This window comes from Trematomus bernacchii, unplaced genomic scaffold (genome assembly GCF_902827165.1).
Source record: "Trematomus bernacchii unplaced genomic scaffold, fTreBer1.1, whole genome shotgun sequence".
NCBI classification, from domain to species: domain Eukaryota; kingdom Metazoa; phylum Chordata; class Actinopteri; order Perciformes; family Nototheniidae; genus Trematomus; species Trematomus bernacchii.
In genome coordinates, this window is record NW_022988007.1 from 388524 (window position 1) to 413454 (window position 24931).

General features: G+C 39.8%; 1 protein-coding gene across 1 annotated transcript in view; it reads left to right on the plus strand.

Annotated features, from left to right (window-relative positions):
* LOC117472131 (CXADR-like membrane protein) overlaps positions 1-24931 on the plus strand; it is a 74001-nt gene that overhangs the window by 42670 nt on the left and 6400 nt on the right. Inside the window, exons 2-3 of the mRNA XM_034117265.1 lie at positions 21512-21669; positions 22326-22524. Coding sequence (XP_033973156.1) covers positions 21512-21669; positions 22326-22524 — 357 coding nt within the window. The remainder of the gene's footprint in view (positions 1-21511; positions 21670-22325; positions 22525-24931) is intronic.

Sequence of the window (24931 nt, forward strand, 5' to 3'; positions counted from 1 at the left end):
GATGATTGCAGGGATGATGGGGACGTCAATGAGGGGCTGACATGCCACGGCTGTCCTCATTAAAAGCCTCTGAATCCTAAGCAGACCTTACAGCTGGTTCTGCTGCCAGATCAGATAATTACCAAAGACTTGGATCAATTAAATACAATCAGAGGTCCACAGACTTGAGAAGGGTTCTGTTTGGACATTGATTCAAAAGGACCTGAATGGGAGGATGTTTTTCATACAAATGCGAATGGAGGTCTTATTTAGTTAAATAGTGAGTTCAAGCTGAGTATTTTCAATTTGTGTCACTATAGCTTTCTTGTGTTTTCAAGACAGACAAAGGGGTTCTGATTGAATGGTTCATGTAACAGTCATTAAAGGCCATCAAGGCTGTGGGGTTCTCACATTCCCATGTGCCTACTACTCTTTTAAAAACAGAAATATCTGGAGGATGAGATCTGGCAAAAAAAGATGAGGTTAATGCAAAGAAGATTATACAGTATGTTCTAACAAATCCTATGAGACCCAATATTAGATTATTCACAGACTGCATGTAACACCAGCTATTTGATGCAAATATGATCCTATGTGCTCTTCATTATGTGTGAATGTATGGAAAAAACAGAAGAAGAGAAACAAATAGGAGTAACTTTAGAATTTCCGAGTTTTAGACGTATATATAACAAAGACTTTGTTTGATGACAAATGTGTCCCAGTGTGTGTGTGTTGAAGTTTAATTTGCCCAGCTATTGAACAGTTCTATGATCAAAGAAAGTGTTTGATATAACATCTACAGTTCTGACCATACCCCTTCCCCCATTGATTCATTATAATTGGACCATATAGGTCAAACATGAGTTACTATGCCACCCATTAGCTTTGTCCTGTAAAAGGAGTGAACTAGAAATGTCCCACTTTGAAGCCGACAGGGGGGGTGAGCGTTAAATACTCAAATGTTGGATAAATAACCAAAAGGGCAAAGAACAGGAAGGTGTCATGGAGTGGCCCTGATGGAAAGGACTGTCCAGATGGCAGAAGCTCACAGGTTAATCAGGTCAATCTTTTGATCTTTAAGAAAAATAATCCTGTCCCCACATTCCACAGCATTTCTTCCCATGAGCTTAGATGATTGGTAATCAAAGTGAACAGGTAAAATGTGTTTAGAACAAAGGTTGATCCACGAAAACCTGGAGCATGGACGAGGGGGAGAAGATTGAGTAAGTGGAACTCTGAGAAGGGGGAAATGCCTGGAGGAGAAAAGGATCTGAGAAGATAAGAACAGTGTATATAGTGGATGTATGGGTCATTCACAGGGTCACGGGACATTTTAGTGGCAGTCTGAGACATCTCCGCCTGTCTCTCGGCTTCATCTGTTTCCCTTTACAGCGTCACATGAACACACTGTCACAAAAACATTATTGCAAGATTACTAAAAATGATTCAAAGCCTGAAAGATGTGTGACCCAACAATCCTTACTAAGAACTGCATTGAGAGCTACAGCCAGATTCTTTACAAAGGCTTTGCGGTAAAACCTAAAAGTCGATGCTCTTATCTCTTGTAAATCCTGCGTTTTTTCACTGCAATGACAAATCATCTTACCTTGGCTTGGAAACATTTAACAGGTCAGAGATACAGTATCATGTCAGGGCTGGACATGCTTTACTCATTCCCTGTAAATCCATATGGTGCTTACAACTACTGGTCATCATGTGTTTTTGGATTTCACACACTTTAACAAGCCTAATCTTGTCTCCAAGAGTCTAGAGGTTGGACAATCCTTTGAGGTTGGGGAGGCTGTGGCTGAGGTTGTTGCACTGATCCACCAATCACTGACCCACCAATCGGAGGGTCAGTGGATCTATCCAGTCAACATGGCGTATACTTGGGCAGGATACCTAACCCCAAAGTCCCGTAATAACGTCTACGGTATTGAATCCTATGGAAGTCCCTTTGGATAATAGCGTAATGCAACCCAAACTTACAATGTTACAAACACTATGGAAATGTATATGACTATTTTCACTGGTATTTCGTTTTTTTAAATGATAAGTTAGGTAACACCGTAACCCAGGTCAGCGCTTTCTGTATGTGTGTATTAGTCTTGATGAAAGCATTGCAAGTGCAAAGACAAATCAGTTTTGTTCAAATTGAAAATGACCAATCGACAACCCATTGAAAATGTAGCATGTTGCAAACAACAATACACATTTGAAAGAAATCACATGGATGAAACCCTTTATTTACCTCCTGGTTGGCAGTAGCTCACAGTTTGAGCAGAAGAAGTCGATACACATTTTATTTTCTGCCTCACTGTCTCTGCTTCAGGCCTTTGGTTTAGGCTCTTTTTTATTTGCGGCTGTTGTCAACTATCAGAGGAGCAGTGAATGGACATGCTTGTCAGCTCATTAAGTATCTCTGGTGGATGTTTGACCCTCTCAGGGTGTTTGGCCCCTGGTCTGACCTTAAGAACTTGTTGTAAACACACCAGTGACTGCTGCTTGTCACTGCACACTGCCGGACGCCCTGCAAAGGGATGCTGGGAGCTCCTGAGAATAAATACACTGTCAGCAGACAGATGATATTGTTTCAAAGGGTTTACACTGATATAAAGGAGGCTAACTCATGGTATACTTTTATAAGACTTACAGTATATCATCTCGCCTAGGAAACTATGATGTTGACAAGATTCATACTCTGATTGTAATACAACAACCCTCTGTTCTTCAAGGAGAAGTGTAACATCTCATAGGGATACTATGGATATGGACATGGATATTGTCAAAATGTCACCTGCCAACAAATCTCCTACAAGATAAACATTATTAAACATTAAACTGCTTTCTCAATGACGTTTCGAGGGATACATACACTGAAAAAACTCAAACAATGGCTTTAATTAAATATATCATGTCAACAAATGACACATCATTGTTTTTTATTGAAACGTAATGGTATTGCTGTCAATTAACCTACAATTATGTGTAATTTGTTGACATAATACATTTAATCAAAGTTAAAGTTAAAGTTTACATTTCGAAACGTTATTGACGATGCAGTTTTGTTGTATGGGAACGTCATTTTGAAAAGACCAAGCTGCACATTTCTAACCCCCCAGCTTTGTTTTATGCTTAGCCTGCACTGTGATTTGTTGATACTGATATAAGTTGACACTGCAGGGACTACCAAAAACAGACGGCAACAAAAGATTTGGCACAGTCTGCAAGATAGACACTTCCCACATCCCAGGTGAGCCCATGGTAATTGTTGAGGGTGGGTGTGCAGCTGAATGGATAGAATAGAAGCAGGAAGCAGTCTCACAGCCATCGTGTGGCAGATTGTGTGCCCACTCCAACTTTCTCTTCTGTCTCCCCTCAAGTCCAACTGATGGATCACTACTGATGGGATTCTGTTTCTGGCGCCCCTCGGTTTGTTTTGTACTCCCCTCCCTCTCTCACCCGCCACTGATCTCCTTATTCAGTCTTTAATCTCCCCCACACTCCAATTCATTTAACATTTTTGTCAGGCTCTCATTCTACCCTCTTTGTTCGTAAGCAGAACAGTTTGATCATTGCTACCCCTATTGTCTTTAGTTTGTTTTATTGGATTGGTATTAAGTTGATAAGGAACCAGAAAGATCTGATGTTTTTGTACCAACATTGTGAAGGAAAGAAGCTGGAAACGTAATCACAATGCAATTTTTTTTTACAATTGACCAAAGTTTCAACAATTCTTTAGGGAAGCTAAAATGAAAGAGATGGACATGAGGCTGTGTTTGGTCGTCTGTCATCTTATATGGTTCAAATTTAGGACAGAAATTCCATTGTTTGATTATCTCAACCCGTGTGCCGATCTTACCACAAATGGCCTCTTCATTTTCATCCATCTTTTTTGGCACTGTACTCGTTCCTCTTCTCTTAAGTGCTACAGAAAGAAAGTCGCCATGAAGCCAAGCGATGAGATTTTACTTCCTGGTGCTGAAGGAAAATCCATTTACTTTGGACTCCAAAGTGTCGTCTCCAGCTAAAAGGGCTGATGTATTGATCACATTCCAAGTGCTATAATAGCCTAAGTGCTTGGATGGCACAGGGAAGTCCCTCCCCTCTTCAGAGTTTAATGAAAATAGATCAGGTATGCATTTTAATCACAGGAGGAAGGGACCGAGGCACAGAGGGGGGATTGAGATGAAAAGAAATAGGTGGAACTAATTTGGATATTCGAACTGCTCCCATAAACATGGACGTTTAATGAAAGAGTTTGGCTTCCATTGGTACAATCCCTCACTATTCTTTCGCCACTCTCTTTCATTTTTTAACAAATGCATCACTGTTTCGTTTTATTGGCGTAGCTTAAGCCCATCTGTTTCTAATTCCATTTGGTACGATATGGGTGGAGAAAGTCCTCTCAGTTTCTCCGTTGTTGATAGATATTTCTAGGTAGGTTTTGACAGGTATGTCTGCTGTGTGATTTATCTCCAAATCCACACAGAAAGTCTTGACGGTGTTTCTTTCTGGCTCTTCTTCGGCCAATTCTGCTCGTGTATAGCTTTTATCAAATTCATGCACGTACACACAAACTGTCAGCCCGTGTCTTTCACCTTTCTCTCTCTCACGCACACCGCCCATTGACGATAAGGTTTTGGTACAGCATCATCTCACACATTGTTTTAATCAGCTGTAGGGGCTTTGAGATGTGAAAGCAAAGGAAGTGACGGGAGAAGAGAGAGTGTCGGTGTGTGTAGTGTTGGAAGGCTTCAGTCTAACCATTCATCTGGTTCCAATCACTCCACCTCTCCAGCCTCCTGCTGTCAGACCGCCTGAATGTAGGACAGGAACTGTGATCAGACATTCTATGTTTATGTGTGAATATATGTGTGTGTGTAGGGGTGTGTGTCGTTTGGGGAGTGAGAAGGATGTCGTCTGCCATGGGGATGTGTGTTCTGGTGTGTGTTCACATGGTAGGAAGTCTTTCGGTGTGCCAACTTGCACAATGTGTTGTGTGTGCAAGCATAGCGGCCTCCAAATGTTGGTGCTGTCTGTATGCCAGAGATATCTACAGACCAGAAGTCAGACTGTGTAATAAGACAAAGGCAACAGTGAAAATCCATCAGGTTTAGAATGACTTTTGCTCAAATCTTTAACATCAATAAAGCAAACTTTCCAATGTTGTCATGAAAGTAGCCTATTGCTAACAGAGTAATTATATTAGAAAAAATCACATTCATCATTGCACATATCAAATATGGCGATTGCCATACTAATGAGTGGGTGGAATTAACACTCCAAATCATATCAGTTATTTATCTGTCAAGATTGTTAACCTTTAACAGACAGAGTTGCTCCTGAAGGGCTAACACATGTAAATGTAAACCTAAACATGGTTTCCTGTGGAGTTCTTTGACTAAGGGAATAGTCATTTTTAATTTTAGGAGAATTGTTTTTGTATGTGTATTTTAGCATTCTTAAACCTGCTATATAAATGTTTGCTTGCTGGCAGTCTACCTTTTTAATGCTGGCACATGATGCATTTCAGTTGCCAGTAATGCCACAGAGTAAACTGTAAGATTCCTGCTATTAAAATTGTACTTAAAATGGGAAAAGGAAAAGTATAAGTAACAAAATAAAGTATCAAAAGTGTGTATATCAAATTAAATCTAAGAGGTAATAGGTTGTTCTAGGAGGTGGTCAACATGGAGACATTTTAAAAATGTCTTCAGCCTACAGCAATCACAGCGCAATTTTCTCAGAAATTGCATATTCTAGTATTAATAAGTCAAAATGAATGATAGCAGATTCCCAGCAGCATTAGGATGGTATTTATAAATAATCAACAGTAACTTCTATATTACATGACAATGGAATTGGCTGCTTACGGTGGCATGCTAACATGCTAACTATTTAACACATAGCATGATAACAGACAGCATGTGCTGTAAGTAGTATTGCCTTCAGCTACAGTACCTTCATCTTTAATGCTGCTTCATCATCTGACTTGTAAATGCTAAAAGCGTCATGTAGCACTGAAGCAGATCATTTACCAGGGATGAGAAGAGTGTCTGTTACATTTCTTAGTAGTGAACCAACAGTCCTAGCTGCTGAAAACTCAAAAACACATCTACTTTAGCAGCTTCAAACCACTTTCTGTTTCCTGTCCAGTAGTTACAGCTTCACCGTGTCTTGTTTTTGCCTCTTGCATTAACACATACTCATGGCTGGTATATTCCTTATTGCATCCAGCTAGTGAGGGGCCCTGGGTAAGACCTGTTCACACCCCGCTGAGTCTACTTCCTGTCCTGCTGTATCTCTCTGTGAAGGGGGAACAAGGTCCAGACCACCGGGGCTTAATCCATCTGCCAAGATAAAGAAGCCATAAGGAATGTGTTGGTGTGTGTGTGTATTTGTGTGTGTGTGTGTGTGTGTGTGTTTGTGTAAGACAGTGTGTAAATGAGCAGTTATAAAATAGATTTCTTGAATTGAATGAACACATAAACAAAATGTATTCGGTTAAATGCTACCACTAAATGACTACATGATACTTATTCTCACATTAAAAGAAAACAGTTTTTCAGCATGTGTGGACGGGTCAAAAAAGTAGTTAGGATTTGGATCAGTGAGCCAGAATAGTTTTCTTCCTAGTCGCTGCGTAAGGAACATCTCATCAAAGAGTCACCCCAGGTCAGTTGTGTGTTTCTCCAATTGCTGTGGTCTGTTTTACTGCCATGTATGGTGCACTTCACGGTTGGTTGGGGTGCCATCCAGCCAACTTCTCTAATTGGTTATATTTTTACCCCACACTGTCCTCAGAGTTTCGCTCTGTTTTAAAGGCTTTATGCAAATGGTTAAAGAATGTCTTAGTGTCATGCTGCCCCAGGGCTGTTGCACCACATTTAATGAAAACCAAAACTAAATGTGGTTTTTGACAAACAGAAATAACCATATGAAGTGCATCATTTATAATACATATGTTTGCGATGAAAGTTCATACAATTTAAGTATTAAACAGTCAAATATACACATGTGCACCAGTGAGCACATTAAATTACATGCATTTTTTAATTAAACCTTTTGGAAAAGCTCTCCTGACAGCAACCTTTTCCTGTGAAAAGTCATCATCAGCCCACAAAGACTCCTGACATGTGCAAGTCAACACCTGTCATTTTGTCACTAAATGTGAAGAGTCGTGTTTAATTTAAAGGCCAAGAAGGAGGAACCTGTCTTTCTTTCAATCTGGTGTATTGAGAATACATCTGAATCATCGCTACATCAAATGTGTTGGTGACGGTCTCATCTTTTTTGTCTGCAAAAACTTAGATTAATTCATATATATTACATTTACCCTATTCACATTATATTTAGGTAACTCAAAGTTGAAGTAAGTGTAAATAAATTCTGTTTATGGTGGGATATTGAAAATGTCAAAATCAAAATTGTTCCCTTTGCCTCTCTGAGGATTTTAGAAAGCTAAACTGAACAATTGATGTTCAGTGATTTGAACCCTAAGCTCAACTTTGTTTGAACCTGTGATGTCACGAACACACACGACAATCAAATCCCCTCAGCAGTTCTGATGGACTTAGCACTCACAATGTTCCTACACATGGCTGAATGAGCACGGCTGCTTGTGATCCCAGGAGTTGCTGCTGCAAACACACGGATATGACTCCAGTCTGAATTGACTGTGTCTCAAGGTAACAACATCACTTACTCAAGCCCAACATAAGAACGTTTCATTAACTGGATATCACTCAAAGTTTAAGTAAGTTATAGTATCCCTAAACTGATTGCCTATAGAGGGGTGCAGTGATGACTTATTCTTATATATGCTGACCCCGGACGATCGCAAAAGCCCCCTCGACAAAATTGTAATTTTTCCATTTGGATTTTGGAATATTGCAGAAAATAAGATTTGATCAGCAGGATAATATTCACAAATGAACTGCCCTTTTATATCAGTTGAAGTGTAAATGCAAAAATGCAAATGTTATAAACTAACCAGATGCATATCACAGGTGCAAGACTTAACGTCACCCCTGATTGCATTTAGTTTTCTAATTTAGTCACATCTATTGCTTTTAAAATTCTCTCAAAATTCACTACATTCTTTTTGTTAAACTGAATCAAATGACCTGCAATCGAATATATCCTTAGTTATAAACACATGAAATCTTGCTCTGACGGTAAAGAACTTTACTACATGGAATGTGACAACTAAAATAAGAATCTGCAAAATCCAGTAAAATAAGTGTCAGCCACATTCCATTATAGTGCTTTTTGATGTTGTATCTCTCCCAGACTCAAAAGGATGTTCATTGGCAATTTAGAGTTATAGTGTGTGTCAGGATAGCACACACATTTCCATATACACACAGTCAGCGTTTCCAATTTAATGGGCAAGTTGGAAAGAAGTGTATTAGACACATTGATTGGAGCGGGTCAATGCTAAGGAACACGCTGCCCTAAAGCAGCTGGGCATCATACTGAGAAGCACTGACAGTACATTTAATGGCATTTTTATTTAGTGTTTAAAATTTGGGGGGAGATTTTATGGAAACCGTGAATCACACAATCAGTGATGCCAAATGGTGTAACTTTTCACAACCAGATCATATTGATCATAACTAAAACTAATTTTCATCGTTTTAGCTGGACAGGCTGCACAGTCAGCAAAACAGATATAAAACATGGTGCAGCATGTTAGTGCTTATAAGGACATCTGGTCATACTTTGGCGCTGCTGAAAAATAAAATAAATGATGTAATCAAGACATAGAGTCTAATGATCGTTTGGCACAAGAATCAGAATGGCTCTTAATCTTCTATAATAATAATAATAATAGCTTGCATTTATATAGCGCCTTTCAAGGGACCCAAGGTCGCTTCTAATGGCAACTTCTTATTGGCTGTGGATAAGTGTGTCGTGAGGAGCCTATAAACTCACTTTAGCATGGAGAGATGGTAATGGACAGTGTAAGTCAGTGAATGAATACAATTACATTGAAATGACAGCTAATGTATTTATCAATATCTACGTAACTGCAGTCTGTTTTTACCTCCCGATGTCATTGACATGACACAGGAGTAATGCGTAACTTTACCTCTTCTGTTTGTTTGTTAAAGTGGCAACAGACACATTAATGCCTATGCTCTTAATTTATTATTATGAAGTGAACGTTTGCACAGTAATAGCTAAAGAATAATTGCACCACCAACTACTATTAGATGTTTATATTCTTCATGATGATCATTACATTAAATCAATGTGTCCTATGCACCAGCACCAGCTTTAACATATTGGTGATTAAATGAAGAGCGGTTGACTCTGATTACTCTTAGCATCATTAGAAATAACTTACAATATAATTGATTCAAATGTATTTCTTGTTTTTTTCCTGATAGCATGAATAAGTAGGGTCTAAGGAAGGTGGAAAGAGATCTGATTGTATTTGCGTGAATTGTCATGTTCTTTGTTTTTGTGTTTCCTGTTTTACTTTGAAAATAATTCTCACCCTTTCGTGTCTGTTTTAACTTCCTGTCTTTGTGTGTTTTCCCGCCTGTGCTGATAGTCTGTCCTGCTCTTACAGTATTAGTGGCACCTGTTCCCCACCAGCCCCGCTCTTTAGCTCCTCATTAGTTCAGCTTGTATTTAGGTATTGGTTTTCTGTTTAGTTGTTGTTCGATTCTTGCTTGTTTTGTAATTTGAAGTTCTGTTCTGTTTTGCCTTGTGTGGAACAAGCCTGAAAATAAAGCATTTTCTCTTAGCATTCCTGTTGCCTTCACTCTCCTGCATTTGGGTTCACCCTGCTCCACTTGCCGAGAAAATAACACTAATTAGAAACATTGTAGCTTTAAACTTTACTTTAAAGCACAATTCCAGTATGTCAAAACTTGCATCTAATGTTTATATTTAGTTGTGAACAAGAGCTTTGAAATTCTGTAGAAACTAGGGCTGTCGACTGCTATTACAATACTCTGTTCACTGGAACTACAATCATTTGTCACTATTATAACAGTGTGATCCTTTTTTACCTTGTCCAAATATGAATTGTAATGTCAACATTTCCCCATGTTGAGGCTAGCTATCAGACATCTGCAAACAACACATATGATTTTGTCACCATAAGTGTTTAAAAGAAGATGTGAATATATGAATGTTAAAGTAGAATGAATGTGAGTGAAAACATTGGTTTGAAAAGTAGAATGTATTGAGGCCACAGTCATTGCTTGTATGGTTCCTCATATTAAATGTTTTATCGTACAGTTGATTTTATCAATTTAAAACATCATCAGAATAATTGGATTTTGCTGTCATAATACATTTTTGAGAATAAAACGTTAGCAAGGAAATTCTCTGATCATTCAGGGGGAAAAAAGAGGGACACATATCATACACCTACTTGACGTCCAACTCTCCCTCCTCCCTCTATCTTCCATCTACATGACATACACACATACTGAATCAAGTTTCAAACTTCATGTTCTTCTCCGGATTTTTTAAAGACCTGAGTATAAAAGATCTCTGAATGAAGCAAAAAAAGAGATGGTCAAATCCGTCTGACTCTGTTAGTGGATCTGCTTTATACCAGGAGAACGTTTGTATGTGTTTAATTCAGTGCAACTCTGTTCAAGGCTATCACGTCTAATCAATTATTTATTAGATTTTGCTGGCAGGGGCGGACTGGCCATCGGGACGTTCGGGACGAATCCCGATGGGCCGGTACTGAAGTGGGCCGGTCGGACGATGTGGGCCGGTCGGATAAGTCACTAGCACCCCATCCCCCGTCGACAATTTACTAGCGGTATTTACTTGCGGTACCGAGGTGGGCCGGCGGTACCGAAGTGGGCCGGTCGAGAGTCCCGGGCTGATTTGTAGTCCCAGTTGCTCACAAGCTAAAATCAATGTTCTGTCAGAAATAATTTAAAGGAATAATCAAGTCACAGTGGTGACGACAATGCAGGCTCTACTGCAGGTCTCACCACCTAGTACAACAAAGTTAAGCAAAGACCTGGTGACAGTAAAACCTAGGAGAAGTTTTCCTTGGATGCAAAAGTCAGAAGCAAATATTGGATCAAATTCACAGTTTATAAAAAATTGATTTTATGGAAGGCCAATTCAAATAGCTTTTTACCAGCCTATGTCTGATTTGATTAGCTTTACTGAACATTGTTTTGGGTCTATGCTCATTTCCAGGTTCATATGTGAATTATGTACAGCATGTGCCTTTAATATGACTATGCTGTAAAACATTTTCAACACATGTTCATTGAACAGACAAATACATGTCAACTCTATTTTACAATAAATATTGAAACGTCATTTTTTATTTTTTGCTTGTTAGACGGGTTATATATTTTTGAATTTTAAAGGATGAGTTTGTTGCAATGGTTGTAGCGGACACACTAAATATCTTCCAGGCGGTGCAAAGTGAAACTCACACATTTCCGCAGCGCTGCTGGAGGAACTGCTGGGGAGACACATGGCTGACTGCTTTCTGCTGTTTCTGAGTGTCACATTTCAGATGAATCAGAATATGCAGGTATCAGGTCAGGCTGGTGGAGATGAAGACATGCAAGTCGTATCTTACAGTGGCTAAGAGATATAGCTGACAGTGTAATATCATATTTGATAGGCTTAAGATGTGTCAGGCGCATACTGCGTCACCTTTATTTATAATGTAACCTGCTGCAGGAAACACTGCAAACGAGCCAAACACAGCACAAAACCTACACATGTGAGTGTAATAAGTAAGGGATAATGTGCAGCGACGCGGTCATTATGGGTAAAAGAACACCGACAGGCAGATCAGGAGCCCGACGCGAAGCGGAGGGATCTAGATCGGCATGAAGTTGTTCTGTACATAGTTGTAACTGATTTAAAATGACATCGAAAAATAGTCCGTTGTTGATGTTTGAACTAGGCTGTTGCAACGGCAGGAACTGCTTCGATAGCAACTAACTCTGTGCATGTTAGCATTTGAGCCTTAGCTGTAATTAACATTAACCTGAACGTTTCCATTAATAGTACAATGTGACATGGTGAATGGGAAATCTTTAGGGATATTGAGATCAACGTTTCTGTCCTCGCAGATAACACATCTGAAAGCACAATTCCCAACATGTAAAAAAACGGGAAACAATATTGCCACAGTTGTATCGCTACCGCTAATGTGTGTGTAAGGACAGACAACATGGAAAGGCACTGACCCGATGTGGTGCTATTTCCTGGGTTGGAGGACAGGATGTTGCTCCATTTCTCCCTTTCGGTTATTGTTGGAGCCCAGTAACTCTTCAGGCTGCTCTCGCACCTGTGCCCAGTCACAGACATGATCTCTTTTGATCCAAGACCAGCCTGAGAGAGCAGTTGTACAGCCGTGCTTCTCAAGCTATGGTTTGTGTAGCGCTTTGGCGTTGGCGTCAGATGGGCACAGGGAAACGTACTTTTTGAAGCTGGCAACGGGGCTATTTTGGTTTTCAGGCTCGGCGAAAATAAAACCTCTGTCATTCTCTTTATTCTTGTCTTTTGGATCTTTATGATTTTTGGTATCGGCGTTGTGGGCAAGAGATATATATTCGCATCCGTGATCATCACGTTTCAAAATAAAAGAGCTTTGATTCAAATGTCGATTTCCCTCTCTGCCTCGTCTGGCAAGATGCAGTTGGACATCCATCCACACTTTCCGGACCAGTCACTGGTCACCGGACCAAATTACTGTGCTCTCCAAATATATTAAAATTAATGTTAAAATCCTCCATGTTGCTATCACACGACAGCGGAAAACTAAAGACAAGCAGACAGTGTGCTTGCTTTTCAAACTGTTACATTTGAAAAACAGTTAAATGACCGAACTTCTTTCTGAGCGTCTCTTGTCTTGTCAGTTCGAAAAGCAAACTGCATGCAGTTTGCTTTTCAGCCAAACTGTATACAGTTCAATCGACCGGACTTCTTTCTGCAGATTTGAGCGTCCTTAACAACGGTCATAAATCCTTGACAGCGGTCTGTCTGTTCTGGATTAACAACGTGTCACGTGTTCTGAATTGACCAATCAGAATCGAGTATTCAACTAAACCATGTAATAAACAAAAATAAGCTAAATTCAACAGAATCAACCAATATCTTATATATGTGCACAACCTCCTATATTTATATAATAATAATAATAATAATAATTAAGTCAACTTTATTGTCAATTTATTCTGTGTGTGTGATACAGACAGGGATATCGAAATGCTGTTTCTCGCCATCCCGAGGAATAAAAATATATAAAACAATACATGTACACCCACTTATATATATACTGTATATACACTTACATAATCAAACATAGACACATGTTTACATATACACACTTTAAGAGGCATAAATAAAAAGGCACAACAGTACATTTATAAAAAATAACAGTCACTTATAAACGGAAGAAGATGAATATATTACAACAATAAAAATAGGCTTTCTATTGTAACACATTGCATTGAATACATTACTGATGAGGAGAAATTGTTCATCTTGAGTTTCGAAAGAGAGAAACAGAAAGCAAGAAGCCTGAGTCTGGGTTTATGGGCTTTAAGGGATTCTTCACGGTGAGGTGAAATATGTAGACATCAGCATAGATCAAGCATGATGCAGTTTTAAAAGCAGAGAAAGCGGAAGTACGATTGGAGTGTAAGCATTCGATTTTCCCATAACAACTTACAGTACAGGATGGATATAAATTATATTCTCCCTATTCCCATAATGACGTTATACATAAGTGAGTTCACACTCATTTTATTGTTCTGTTAAGCCTCCCACCAATCCTTAAATTACAAAGAAAGTACCAGTTTAGTGTACCATTGTTGCACAGATAATGCAATAAACTGGGGAGTGTTTCATTCTCAGTGGCCAGAGCAATAGCAGTCGTAGCAACAGACATAAAGGATGAATCATTGTGAGTGCCAGTTCCCCTGCTCATCCTCAAGTGTTCAAGTGTTCAAGGCTGCAGAGGAATGATTGCATGCCTCACAGAGCAGCTAATGTGCAGAGAAACAGGTACAGGAGGGCGGCGGCACGCCACAAAACACAACATATACATACATTACACACTGGGTGTCAGAAAAACTGTGTGGCAAACATTCACACACTGAAAAAAACTGAAACGTTGACTTCAATTAAATGTATTATGTAAAATACATTTCACATAACTGTATTAGGTTAGTTGAAAGCAATTATATTAAGTTGAACCTAATAGTTTCTATTCAAACTTAATATTATTGCTTTCAACTAACCTAATACAGTTATGTGAAATATGTCCTAATACATTTAATTAAAGTAAACATTTCAGTTGTTTCAGTGCATTACCCATGTTTGGCATCAGGCTATGGAGGTTGTTGAAGTGAATGAAACAGTAATTCTATTGTCGTTGTATTCTCACTCTTTCTTGGATTTGTCTGAAATTAAGCAGTCAGATTTATTTAGTATTATTCATTACTGCATGAAGGTGATGTTGGAAGAGTTTGAGGGATTATTCCAGAGGTTGCAGATGTGTTGGTGTTGGCAGAGGTCTTCTGTTTTGGTTGCGTCTAATCTTTGGTTCATTAAGATATGACATGTACTTTGTGTCCCTCATGGCTCTGTGCAGTGGTGCAGTGTAGCAAAAGCTCTCTGCACTGTACTGAGGGCAGGCTGCCAGGAACCTGTTGGTTAAAATGCTGCAGGAGAGCCGTGGTGCAGTCCGCTGAACATAAAGACACTATGTGCTGTTTTTGTTGACCCTGTTTAATGAAAACATCCAGGCTGTTCTTGATCTTGTTAACTAAGCATAGTTGGTATTTCAATGCTGAGTCTGCTTTACCAAAGTACAGAGATGTCATTGCTACTTTATGCACATAGGCTGTATGTTTTCTTTCTTTTTCTGAACGTGAAATGTATAGGTTATGTACATACTGTAACAGTGCTAATCAGCTACAGTTCAATCAGGAAATATCAATTATTATGAAAACCAGATATCATCTTTTCTATTCCCTGCATTTATTATTCCTTGTCAAAACCTTGCGACTACATTTCTCATAATGCAACTCAAGAGCATTTTCAGACATGTGTGCGTACTTTTCTCATAGCAGCTAACGTTGCCTGCAGCATCTAGCCCAGGCATGGGCAAACTAAGGCCCGCGGGCCATATACGGCCCGTTGGGCATTTTAAACGCTTACATTGGAGGGGGTCGAGATTAACCTGAGCAATAACAGTTCATGGCGAGTACAGCGAATTGTAACAAGCAGTAGCGCTGAGCAAAGTGACTAGAACGCGACCACACACTTATATAAAGTCAGGCAACACTAACCAGGCTTAGTGTGATTCTGTTTATTTTACCTTACTTTAAGGACCATCCGTTCACTGTTATTGACCATTGTGAAGAGCAGGCAGACGTTTTCCTGTTGTTTTGTATTATTGCAGCTATCGGATGGAATCAATACATGGGCTACATGTGGCCATCACAAGTCAAATCATAACGAAAACTACGCCGGTAAAATATGCGTGTAGAAAACGGCTTATGCCACAATATGATAGCAACAAGTAGTCGATAGTCTGATGATCACCTGTAGAATGCCAGAGAAACTTTCATAACAGCGTTGTGATGCCAAACAGTGTCAATTCAGACTGACACACATTCACTGATGGGGATGGGGGATATTTATCAGCTGCTTGTGTGGCAGTCGGACAGTGAAGACTTTCCAGCGGCCGCTGCCGTGAGTTAACAGTAGACTAAACTCCGGTGGACGAGCAGCACTGCAGCGGTCGGTAATGCCGCTGAACCACATCAATAAACAATGCACCACGGCACTCTGGAGAAAGGTACAAGGTTGGAGAAGTAGTTATTTAATTTAATCTGGCTTCGTATGATTAAAAACTACCCGACGCAGTCCTCTATTGATGTTGTTGTGAGCGGTGTTTCTGAGAAAATCAGCGACGTAAAACGCCGTGTGGGTGATAAGAAGGCACGTAAACGGTTACGTCATGACGCAAACGATGACGCAATAATTCACCTTTGAACCTGCATCTGTAACAATGAGTGGACCAAAGAAAAGAAAAGTCGACAATGGGTGCCGAGTGTTTAATGAGGAGTGGACAGCTAAATATGTTTTCACCGGTCTGCTACTGGCCCGGCCCGTCTGTCAAATTGTAAAGCTCATAGTGGCCCCTTAGCCAAAAAGTGTGCCCACCCCTGATCTAGCCTGTAGCAAAGATGAGCAGTGAGCTAAAGGGGATTGGTAAACGTTCTTCTTTTTCACTTTAACACTAGAACCGCCAATCGGGTCAATTTGACCCAGAGCTGTTTTTTATTGTGTGTAACTTTTTTTCAATAAAATATTAAAGTCTTCCAGTCCGTGACCTTTCCTGAAAGTGTGTTATGTAGCACCCTATGTTGTTAAAAATTGTCAATATGAAGTCAGATTGAAGAAATCGCCCAAAAAATTGCCATTTATACCTATTTCCGCCCAGCGGGTCATATTGACCCCACCCCTTTTCATATAAACATGACGTGTTGCTATAGCAACGCCTTTTGTCTACTGCGGTTCCTTATAGATTGAGAGATAGATTGAGAGAGAGAGAGATAGATGGATAGATATATTGATAGATAGTTATAGATAGAGAGAGAGAGAGAGAGAGAGAGAGAGAGAGAGAGAGAGAGAGAGAGAGAGAGAGAGAGAGAGAGAGAGAGAGAGAGACAGTCTGTAGTGAAGGAGTGCGCTCCCGCTCACGGGAGACTGCTCGCACTGCGCTCCGCAGCAAACAGCTGTGGGGCGAGTTGAAAGTACGTTATGCTGGCCGCGGTGTCTAAATAATGCTTCCGGGCCAGCGGGCCATTTATAATGTCGAGCCCTAAGAGTCCACAGATTATATTGGTATACGTTTCATCCCTGTGCGATCAAAACTCACTGTTCAATAAAAGAACATTTTACCTTGAAAATCAATGCATTCTAATAGCGGGTCAATTTGACCCAGGTGGCGGTTTTAGGTATAAAAAATCTCTGGCGGTTCTAGTGTTAAACTTTCAAAATATTTTATTCATTTTTCAAACTTTTAGTCTAAAGGCCCGGACACACCAAGCCGATTTTGGCCGTCGATGGGCGTCAGGCCGACGATGAGCGTCGACACGCCCTACTCAGATTGGTGTGTCCCACACCATCGTGTCTTTTCAGCCGTGCCGACACCTTTTCGGCCGATTCGGCCGATATATTAAGAAGGCAAATCTGAGATTTCATTTAACTCCAGCTCTCGACACAGGTTGGGGAAAGCCCCATGAGCTTCTCGCTGTAGAGTGAAAATGGAACGCACACGCTATTTGTTGTTTGTTTATATCACGCAGTCTGTTCTTCTTCTCTCGGTGTATCACGCAGTCTGTCTTCCGGTTGTTGCCTCTTTTGAATGACGAATACACACTATCGCCGCCTGCTGGTAAGGAGAGTTATTGCCACTCACGCATGCGCAGTTCGTACGTGCTACTTGGCCGTCGGCTGAAGTATTTGCGGTGTGTTCCAGTATGAAACATGGCCAAGACGCAGAGACGTGAGGCGACACAACAGTCGGGGGTCCGTCTGTGTGAGTTCTTTGGTGTCAGCTTGGTGTGTCCGGGCCTTAAAGCCCTACCTGATGCTTAAGTGAAATGACTTGATGCATTTTCTTAATAAGACTTATATTTGTATCAACTCTGACCTAAATATGTATTTTAGGGTACAAGCTATCAAGAACACATGACTTTGTTTGTATTTCAGTTTTATATAAGAATATACCCAGCAGAGACTGACAGGAAACATGAACAGAGATAACAGGCAGCAAAGGCCCTCAGCTGTATTTGATACCCTTATGTCATAAACACACTTTAAAAGCTGATTGAATAACCATAGTTGATGTGATGGGCCTTAACACTGAAGATTTGAAGGAGCATACATCTGAGCAGACAGCAAAGCATAAAGCTAAAGTTCCACATTTCACAAAGAGTCCATGTTCCCACTCTTCCAGCCAGCTGGTCGAATCCTCCCACGCTTGCAAGTTCCTCTTTATCTGATGTGTTGTACATGTTCTACCCATACACGTCAACTCAGCCATTGCTCAAAAAGCTCCCTTGGCTCACATCTAGTGCGTCAACAAAAGTGGGCTGACCTATCTTTCTTTAAAGTGGGAGGAAGGAATAACTTAAACTGTTAAAGTTGCAATATCTTAAACTGTTGTTTCCTTCACACACGTTCCTTCTGCACGATCACCCACTCTAGGGTGATTGCCTTAACAACCCCACTCAACATGTATTAAGAATATATCTAAGAACTCAAAATGTCGATAAACATGAATGCTCTCAATTCGATCCTACAACTACCAGTTGGTCTGTTTTTTGGCATTGGTAAACTGCTGGCCCAATAACAAGGAAGGCTTAATAATGTGTCAGTTTACTTGTCATATATTCCCGACACAGCACCACTGGCATTGCCACCAGGAAGCTCATCAATCTTACATGTTGTCTCATTTCACTCTGCATCTTCAAATTCTGGACAATTCTGATTTCTAGAGATCCTTTGCAATTTTCTTGAAAGGTTCCTCGATGTGTTATGTTTGTCTGAGCTAATTATGAAACAGCAACCCTAAAATATGTAACTACCTTTCAAAAGTAATGATCTAGATACTAATTTAAATACTACAAGCCTCATACATTTCATTCACCTTCTGGATCACCTTTCTTTTTTTTGTTGGCACTGACACCAATCAACAGTTGTGCGTCGACTCGGCAGGGATCAAGGCACGTATATGCCTCTCCCTGCTTCCACCGTCTACACACACAACCAAATGACATACCATCAGTAAGGAAAAAGAGTAAGAACTAATATGTATAGGTGAAGAGGCACAACGTGTCTACGTCAATGCACTCTTATTAGATTCTTTTATCAATTATAAGCTTTATCAAAAAGGAAGGTCTTAAGCGCACTCTTAAAAGCGGATAGGCTGTCTGCCGCCCGAACACAAACTGGAAGCTGATTCCACAAAAGTGGAGCTTGATAAGAAAGGCAGTGTACAAATGATTTTACCTAGAGATATCTTTCTAAACACAAAACGAGTTGTCTTACAGCAAAGCAAGCATTTCAATTGGCATTGAGATAGATTCAGACATAACCAGTGTGTTACATCATGTTTTAGGGCATATGTATGTAAATCCCCTCTTTAGTATAAAACATGTTCCATTTACACTTAGCATCAGACCATAATTCCAGAGCTGAGCTTCCAGTCTGAACACATATCATAAACACATTTAATCACACCCCATATCATACATACATGAAAGAGAAGAAGACACTTCTTTCTTCCGCTATACCGACAACCGGATGAAAAAAAGGAACAATTAGAAGAACCAGGAGAAATCTTGGAGGGAGTTTGCCCTCCTTTCTTTTGTTATTCTTTCTATTTTAATTGTGTTTCCGAAGATCAGAGCGTTGTGTGGTACCAGCCTCAGAGTTCAGTAGATGTGCTGACTTGCATATGAGCAAGCAGGCAGGAAGGCGGTGTGATATGCAACGGTTTGAAGTGGTAACTGGGCCCTCTGCGTCCCGCTGGCTCCTACTGCCACTATAATTGGTCCGCTAGAAGTCCACTGGGAGGAGCAGGAGGGAGTTTATTGGAGCACAACTCACCCCAGGGCTTCTTCATGAAAACAAAGCTCTCCATGACACTTTCGCCAACAGGCTCCGGACATTTTGCGGCGATAATCGCAGACAGCAGTGTGCCTGCATGTGGGCCACAATCATGCACACACACTGATATTCAGAAGCACACACTCAGACACGTTGAGTTCATAATCATGCAGACTTCGAGAGACACATGCTTGTTTGTATCTTATCTATGCATTCTTCAGCTAATGGACATATTTTTAGATGTCATGCATGCCGATGTTCAAACACCTCCACGCACGTACACATCAACATACAAAAATGCAAATATTACACTGAAAAAACTGAACCGTTGACTTTAATTAAATGTATTATGTCAACAGATTTCATATTTACTCAATTCAACGTTTCAGATTTTTCAGTGTAACTTAATTTTGCACAGATGCTGTATGTAACACACCTTGACATACTGCAGAAGACATATTTCGATCAACTGCTAATAACACACACACACAGACACGATTTAAAACTGATATACACACAGAGAAGCAATTGTAACCCAGGCCAATGCAAACACACACACACACCCACACACACACACACACACACACACACACACACACACACACACACACACACACACACACACACACACACACACACACACACACACACACACACACACACACACACACACACACACACACACACACACATTTCCCTGTTCTATTTGTGCTCTCCAACAAATGTGTCCAGCCAGCAGGACATCACAGTCCCTACAGTTGATCAGTGTCCAAGCAAGGATAAATAAATGAAAGAGGAAACAATTGGAGGCTCAGGCTTTCATCCTCAGCTCTTGGTAATTCCATCCCAGCAGCAGTGCCAGTATAACTCTGCTGCTGCGGTCCGTAAGCTGATATCCCCTCTGGATCTTACCCATTGTCCCGTGTATCCTTTTTGTGTTATTATTAGTGTAACCTACGCCATACTGTGGGATTGTGTGCACGTGTGTCTGCATGTGTTAAATAGTTCTCCATTACATATGGTTGAAAGTAGATGTATGATGTGAGTAGGTTTTAAATGCATCTGTGGTGGCACTCTGTCCTGGAAAAGTGTTTGGCTATTAAATATTTACTGTAGTTGAAATGTCCTCCAATCACACAAACACTGGTTTGATCTCCTGAACTGTGCATTTGTTTCCTCCTTTGATGATCATCAGAATATGGCAACTACACCTGATTATTTTATTTAAAGATTTTAAGTAAACTGATTCCTCATTTTCATCTTAAATCAAGGGCATTCGTTTGTTATCATTCTCTTGATACGTACAAATGAATTGCATGGACATATTGGCAAATATGTGTACTGGTAAATACAATTATTGTGAACATTGATCATCTTTGCCAGGAACCATTTTTCATAATTTTCATAATCCTATACCCAATATGTTATGATCCCGTTAGGAATGATTATTAACTCTTCTTTGTGTGGTAGGGGGAAGAAGAAACACCGAGTGAGATCTGCACTTGCTCAGAACATGTTATAGTATTAGATTATATTTAGTTTGCAATATCAATAGCACAGCTTAGAACTAAATGTACTTTTACAATAATAAAATGTCTGTTACATGTGTGTTGGTGTGAAAGAGAACAGTGCTGATTTGCTGCAAATTGAACATTCCTATGATGTGGCCTTCAAGAGCAACTCATGAGCTCAGACATTTCCATTCCTAGTTTCTACTGTAAGTGACTGCTTTAGTCAAAAATATTTTTCATTTGAGAATTTTAAAACCCAGAACTGTGTTGTGCTGTTTGTTGTCTGATGAATACTTGGAGCTGTCCTTTTATTGACGTTCTATACTGTATCTGATGCAGTGAACATTCATCTTGTGATGGTCTCTCTGCAGTTCTGCTGGGTGTGCTGGGGACATGCGCCCAGACGGAGATGAAGAGGGTAGTTGGGGACAACGCCACGCTGCCCTGCCACCATCAGTTCTGGGTGGGGGACGACCCCACGCTGGATATTGAGTGGCTGCTGCTCAAGCCCACCAACAGGCAGAGAGTGGTGAGTGTCTGTCCAAAGTTGAAAGAATGGAATCTGTAGTTTGGAAATCCATATAAAAAATGGTTGTGCCATTTTTTATTTGTTATTAAAGTAATTCATTGTTGATATCTACAGTCATGTTACAGTAAAACAAAGTTAGTTGAAGTAGGAGGGCAGAAAGCCTAGCTCCTAAAATGTGTGAGTAATCCAATTACTCCATTTTTGGTCAAAGACCTCAAATCTACTACACCTCTTAAAATAAATATGAAAGAAACATAAGAAAGAAACAAGAACATATTTCTTATTAAGTCTCAAAGGGAGAATACATTGTGTATTCCGTGGGTGTTAAATTCCTTAACATTTATTTTACTTTTATTGAGAATAGTACTTGAGAATTACTTGTCATCAGCATTTCAAGTGAAATGTAGCTGCTAAATTGCTAAAGACTAGCAGCACCTTCTGATTATTTGTTATCTGTATTTAAAAAATAAACAAACCAAAAAATATATTTTTTCAATATTCAATTCTAAATTAAAAAGAAGTTATTCTTTTAAACATCACTTTTTTGGAATAACCATGACATTGGTAGAATTCTGAACCATTTCTGTAATTGTTTTGTGTGTTAATTAGTTTTGAACAAAAAATATACACACATATATGTGTATCCCCCCCACCAGGTGATCACCTTCTTCGCTGGACGGGTGTTCGACCCCAATGAGGTGGAGCGCAGCCGGGTAGCCTTCGCTGGAGAGTACCTAAAGGGGGACGCGTCCCTGGTGATCAGCGACCTGTCCCTCATAGACTCAGGAGAGTACAGCTGCAAAGTGAAGACCGGAGCTCAGTACCACTGGAGCACCATCAGCCTCATAGTGCTGGGTACGTGTCAGACAGCTTCCATTAAATAACAAAAAGGGTGTGAGAACACAGAACAACACTAGACCACTGGAGAAAGCTCTTAGAATCACAGCGTTAAATGTAGTGCAGCACATGTACATGTAGTACATGAAGTATTCCGATAGTCCCAAGTATGTGATCTGGAGTATAGATGATGATTTGGCCTGTGACACTCTCATCTATCTGTGAAAGAACTAAAGATGGAAGAAGTGCTCAGATTCTTTACTTAAGTGAAAGTTATGACACTCAATTGTAAAAATACTCTTTTGCATTCAAAATCTTAATTAAGTAAAAGTTTTGGCATCAAGATATATACTTATGTACCTATATAGCCCATTTTAGAATCACATACTGTATATGAAATCACTGGAATATGAATATTGATGCATTAATGTGTTAATCGTTGTTGGTAAACGTGGAGCTAATTTGTATTACTTTATACAATTCTGCTGGTTATTTTATGAGTTTATGTATATGATGTATTAGTTTATAATCTGAACCTGGAAAGTAATGAGTAACTAAAGCTAAGGCTATAGAAATGTAGTGGAGAAAAGAATAAAGTAGGATAACATGGAAATACGTAAGTATCAAAATTGTACTCAACTAAGTAAATGTACTTTTTTGACATTCTACCTTCACCTATGTAAAATATATATATTTGTTGTATGTGGTGGCTCAGAGGGTTGATCGCTAATCTATCAATCAGAGGGGCAGTGGTTTCACCCCACACACTGCATAAGCATGTCAGAGTATTATGATCATAGCTTGTTGTTCTGTACACATATGATCTGCTCACTTTGTGTTTCTTTGAGTGCAGCATCTTGTGGGGCCTCAGCCTCTTATTGATTGCACAAACTGTTGGTATTAAATCTGAAAAAGATGGCAGTACATCTATAATGCATACAGTTCCATAAGAAGAGAAAACATCTTTACTATCCAATACATCACTGGAATAAACAAACCCCAGCAGATTGTCCTGCTATCCCTTTTTAAATTATTTATTGCATCCCCTTCCAGTCTGCGTTTCCCAGAGGCAGCTTAACCTTCACACATTAAGCATCAAGTCACTTCTCACAGCAGTGCCATTCCACCCCACAGTACATCCTTTTTTAAATGGAAAAAGTGACTAAAGCACTAAAGGCATTTGTATTAAGTTCAGCCGTGTCTGCAGTGCTTTACATCAAATCTGCTTCCTATATATTCAACGTGATTCAGACACTTACAGCTGCAGTCAATTATAGCAGTCAGATTAACATTGGAGCAGTGACGCAGGTGACAGCCAATGAAATCGCTTTGCTGATTGAATATTGGAATTGTCAGAGTGGGTTTTCATGTGTATGAGCAGATGAAGTGTGGTGCACTGAAGGCAAAGAAAGCCAACAACACTGTTCTGAGAGGCTGTCGCAGGTCTCCCTCTCATCCTAAATATGTCACAACAGCTCAAGATTCAAAGACTGCAATCACACAAGGTCAGAAAGTTCCACAATAGAGCCGCCCTCCCTGAAGGGAAAGCTCCCCCCTCTCTCTTTTTTATCCACAACCACTTGTTGATGCTGACACCTTCTTTTTTTCCTGCCGGCTAGTTATGATTTCATGTTATAGTCACTTCAATAAAATCTTGAAAATCATCATTTTGAAGAACTAGATGAAATGTGCTGCTTGGTGCATCGTGAGTTTATATGAACTGTCTGTCTGAAAGATACTTTCTAGAAACAAATAGTTGGTCTTGGTTAGGGCTGCGTAATATGAAATCATACTGTACACATCATATTGTCAAAACCATATAGAAACGTCTATCATACATATCATTTTCATTTTCGTTTCTATCACTAGGCTAGGGCTATATTTACAAATTGTTTGTCTATAAAGTCACTAATAAATGAGTTACCTGAAAAAATGCTAAATTGTGATACACTGTAAATTGTTTAATTCCCTATATCGTAAAAGAAGATATATGTCATATGGCCCAACCAAAGTTGTAGTCCTTTTTAAGAGAAAGTAGACAAACAAAGTTCAAATGGAGCAGACTTTACTGCATTCACAGGGAATAATCACATGATCCCGAATCAACTATCCTTTACAATGAATTCAACCTCAATTCTTCACTGGTACATATACAGTTTGTACTGTAAGTCCTCTAAACCACCTGACCTATCTCAGATTTCTTTTTTTAAATAAACCAATTCCACTGCTGTAAATGGACTTGTAAAACATCCTCTTTGTTGTCCCTGTCACAAGTAAAGCCCCTCTGATTCTGATCCTCACCACTGCAACATTGCTCAGATGTATTCACTTAACTCAACAATAAAACACTACAAAAAAGAATGATGGTAAGACCTCCAATGCTGCCCATGTTGCCTTGACACGTTGGAGAAAACTACCTTAAGCT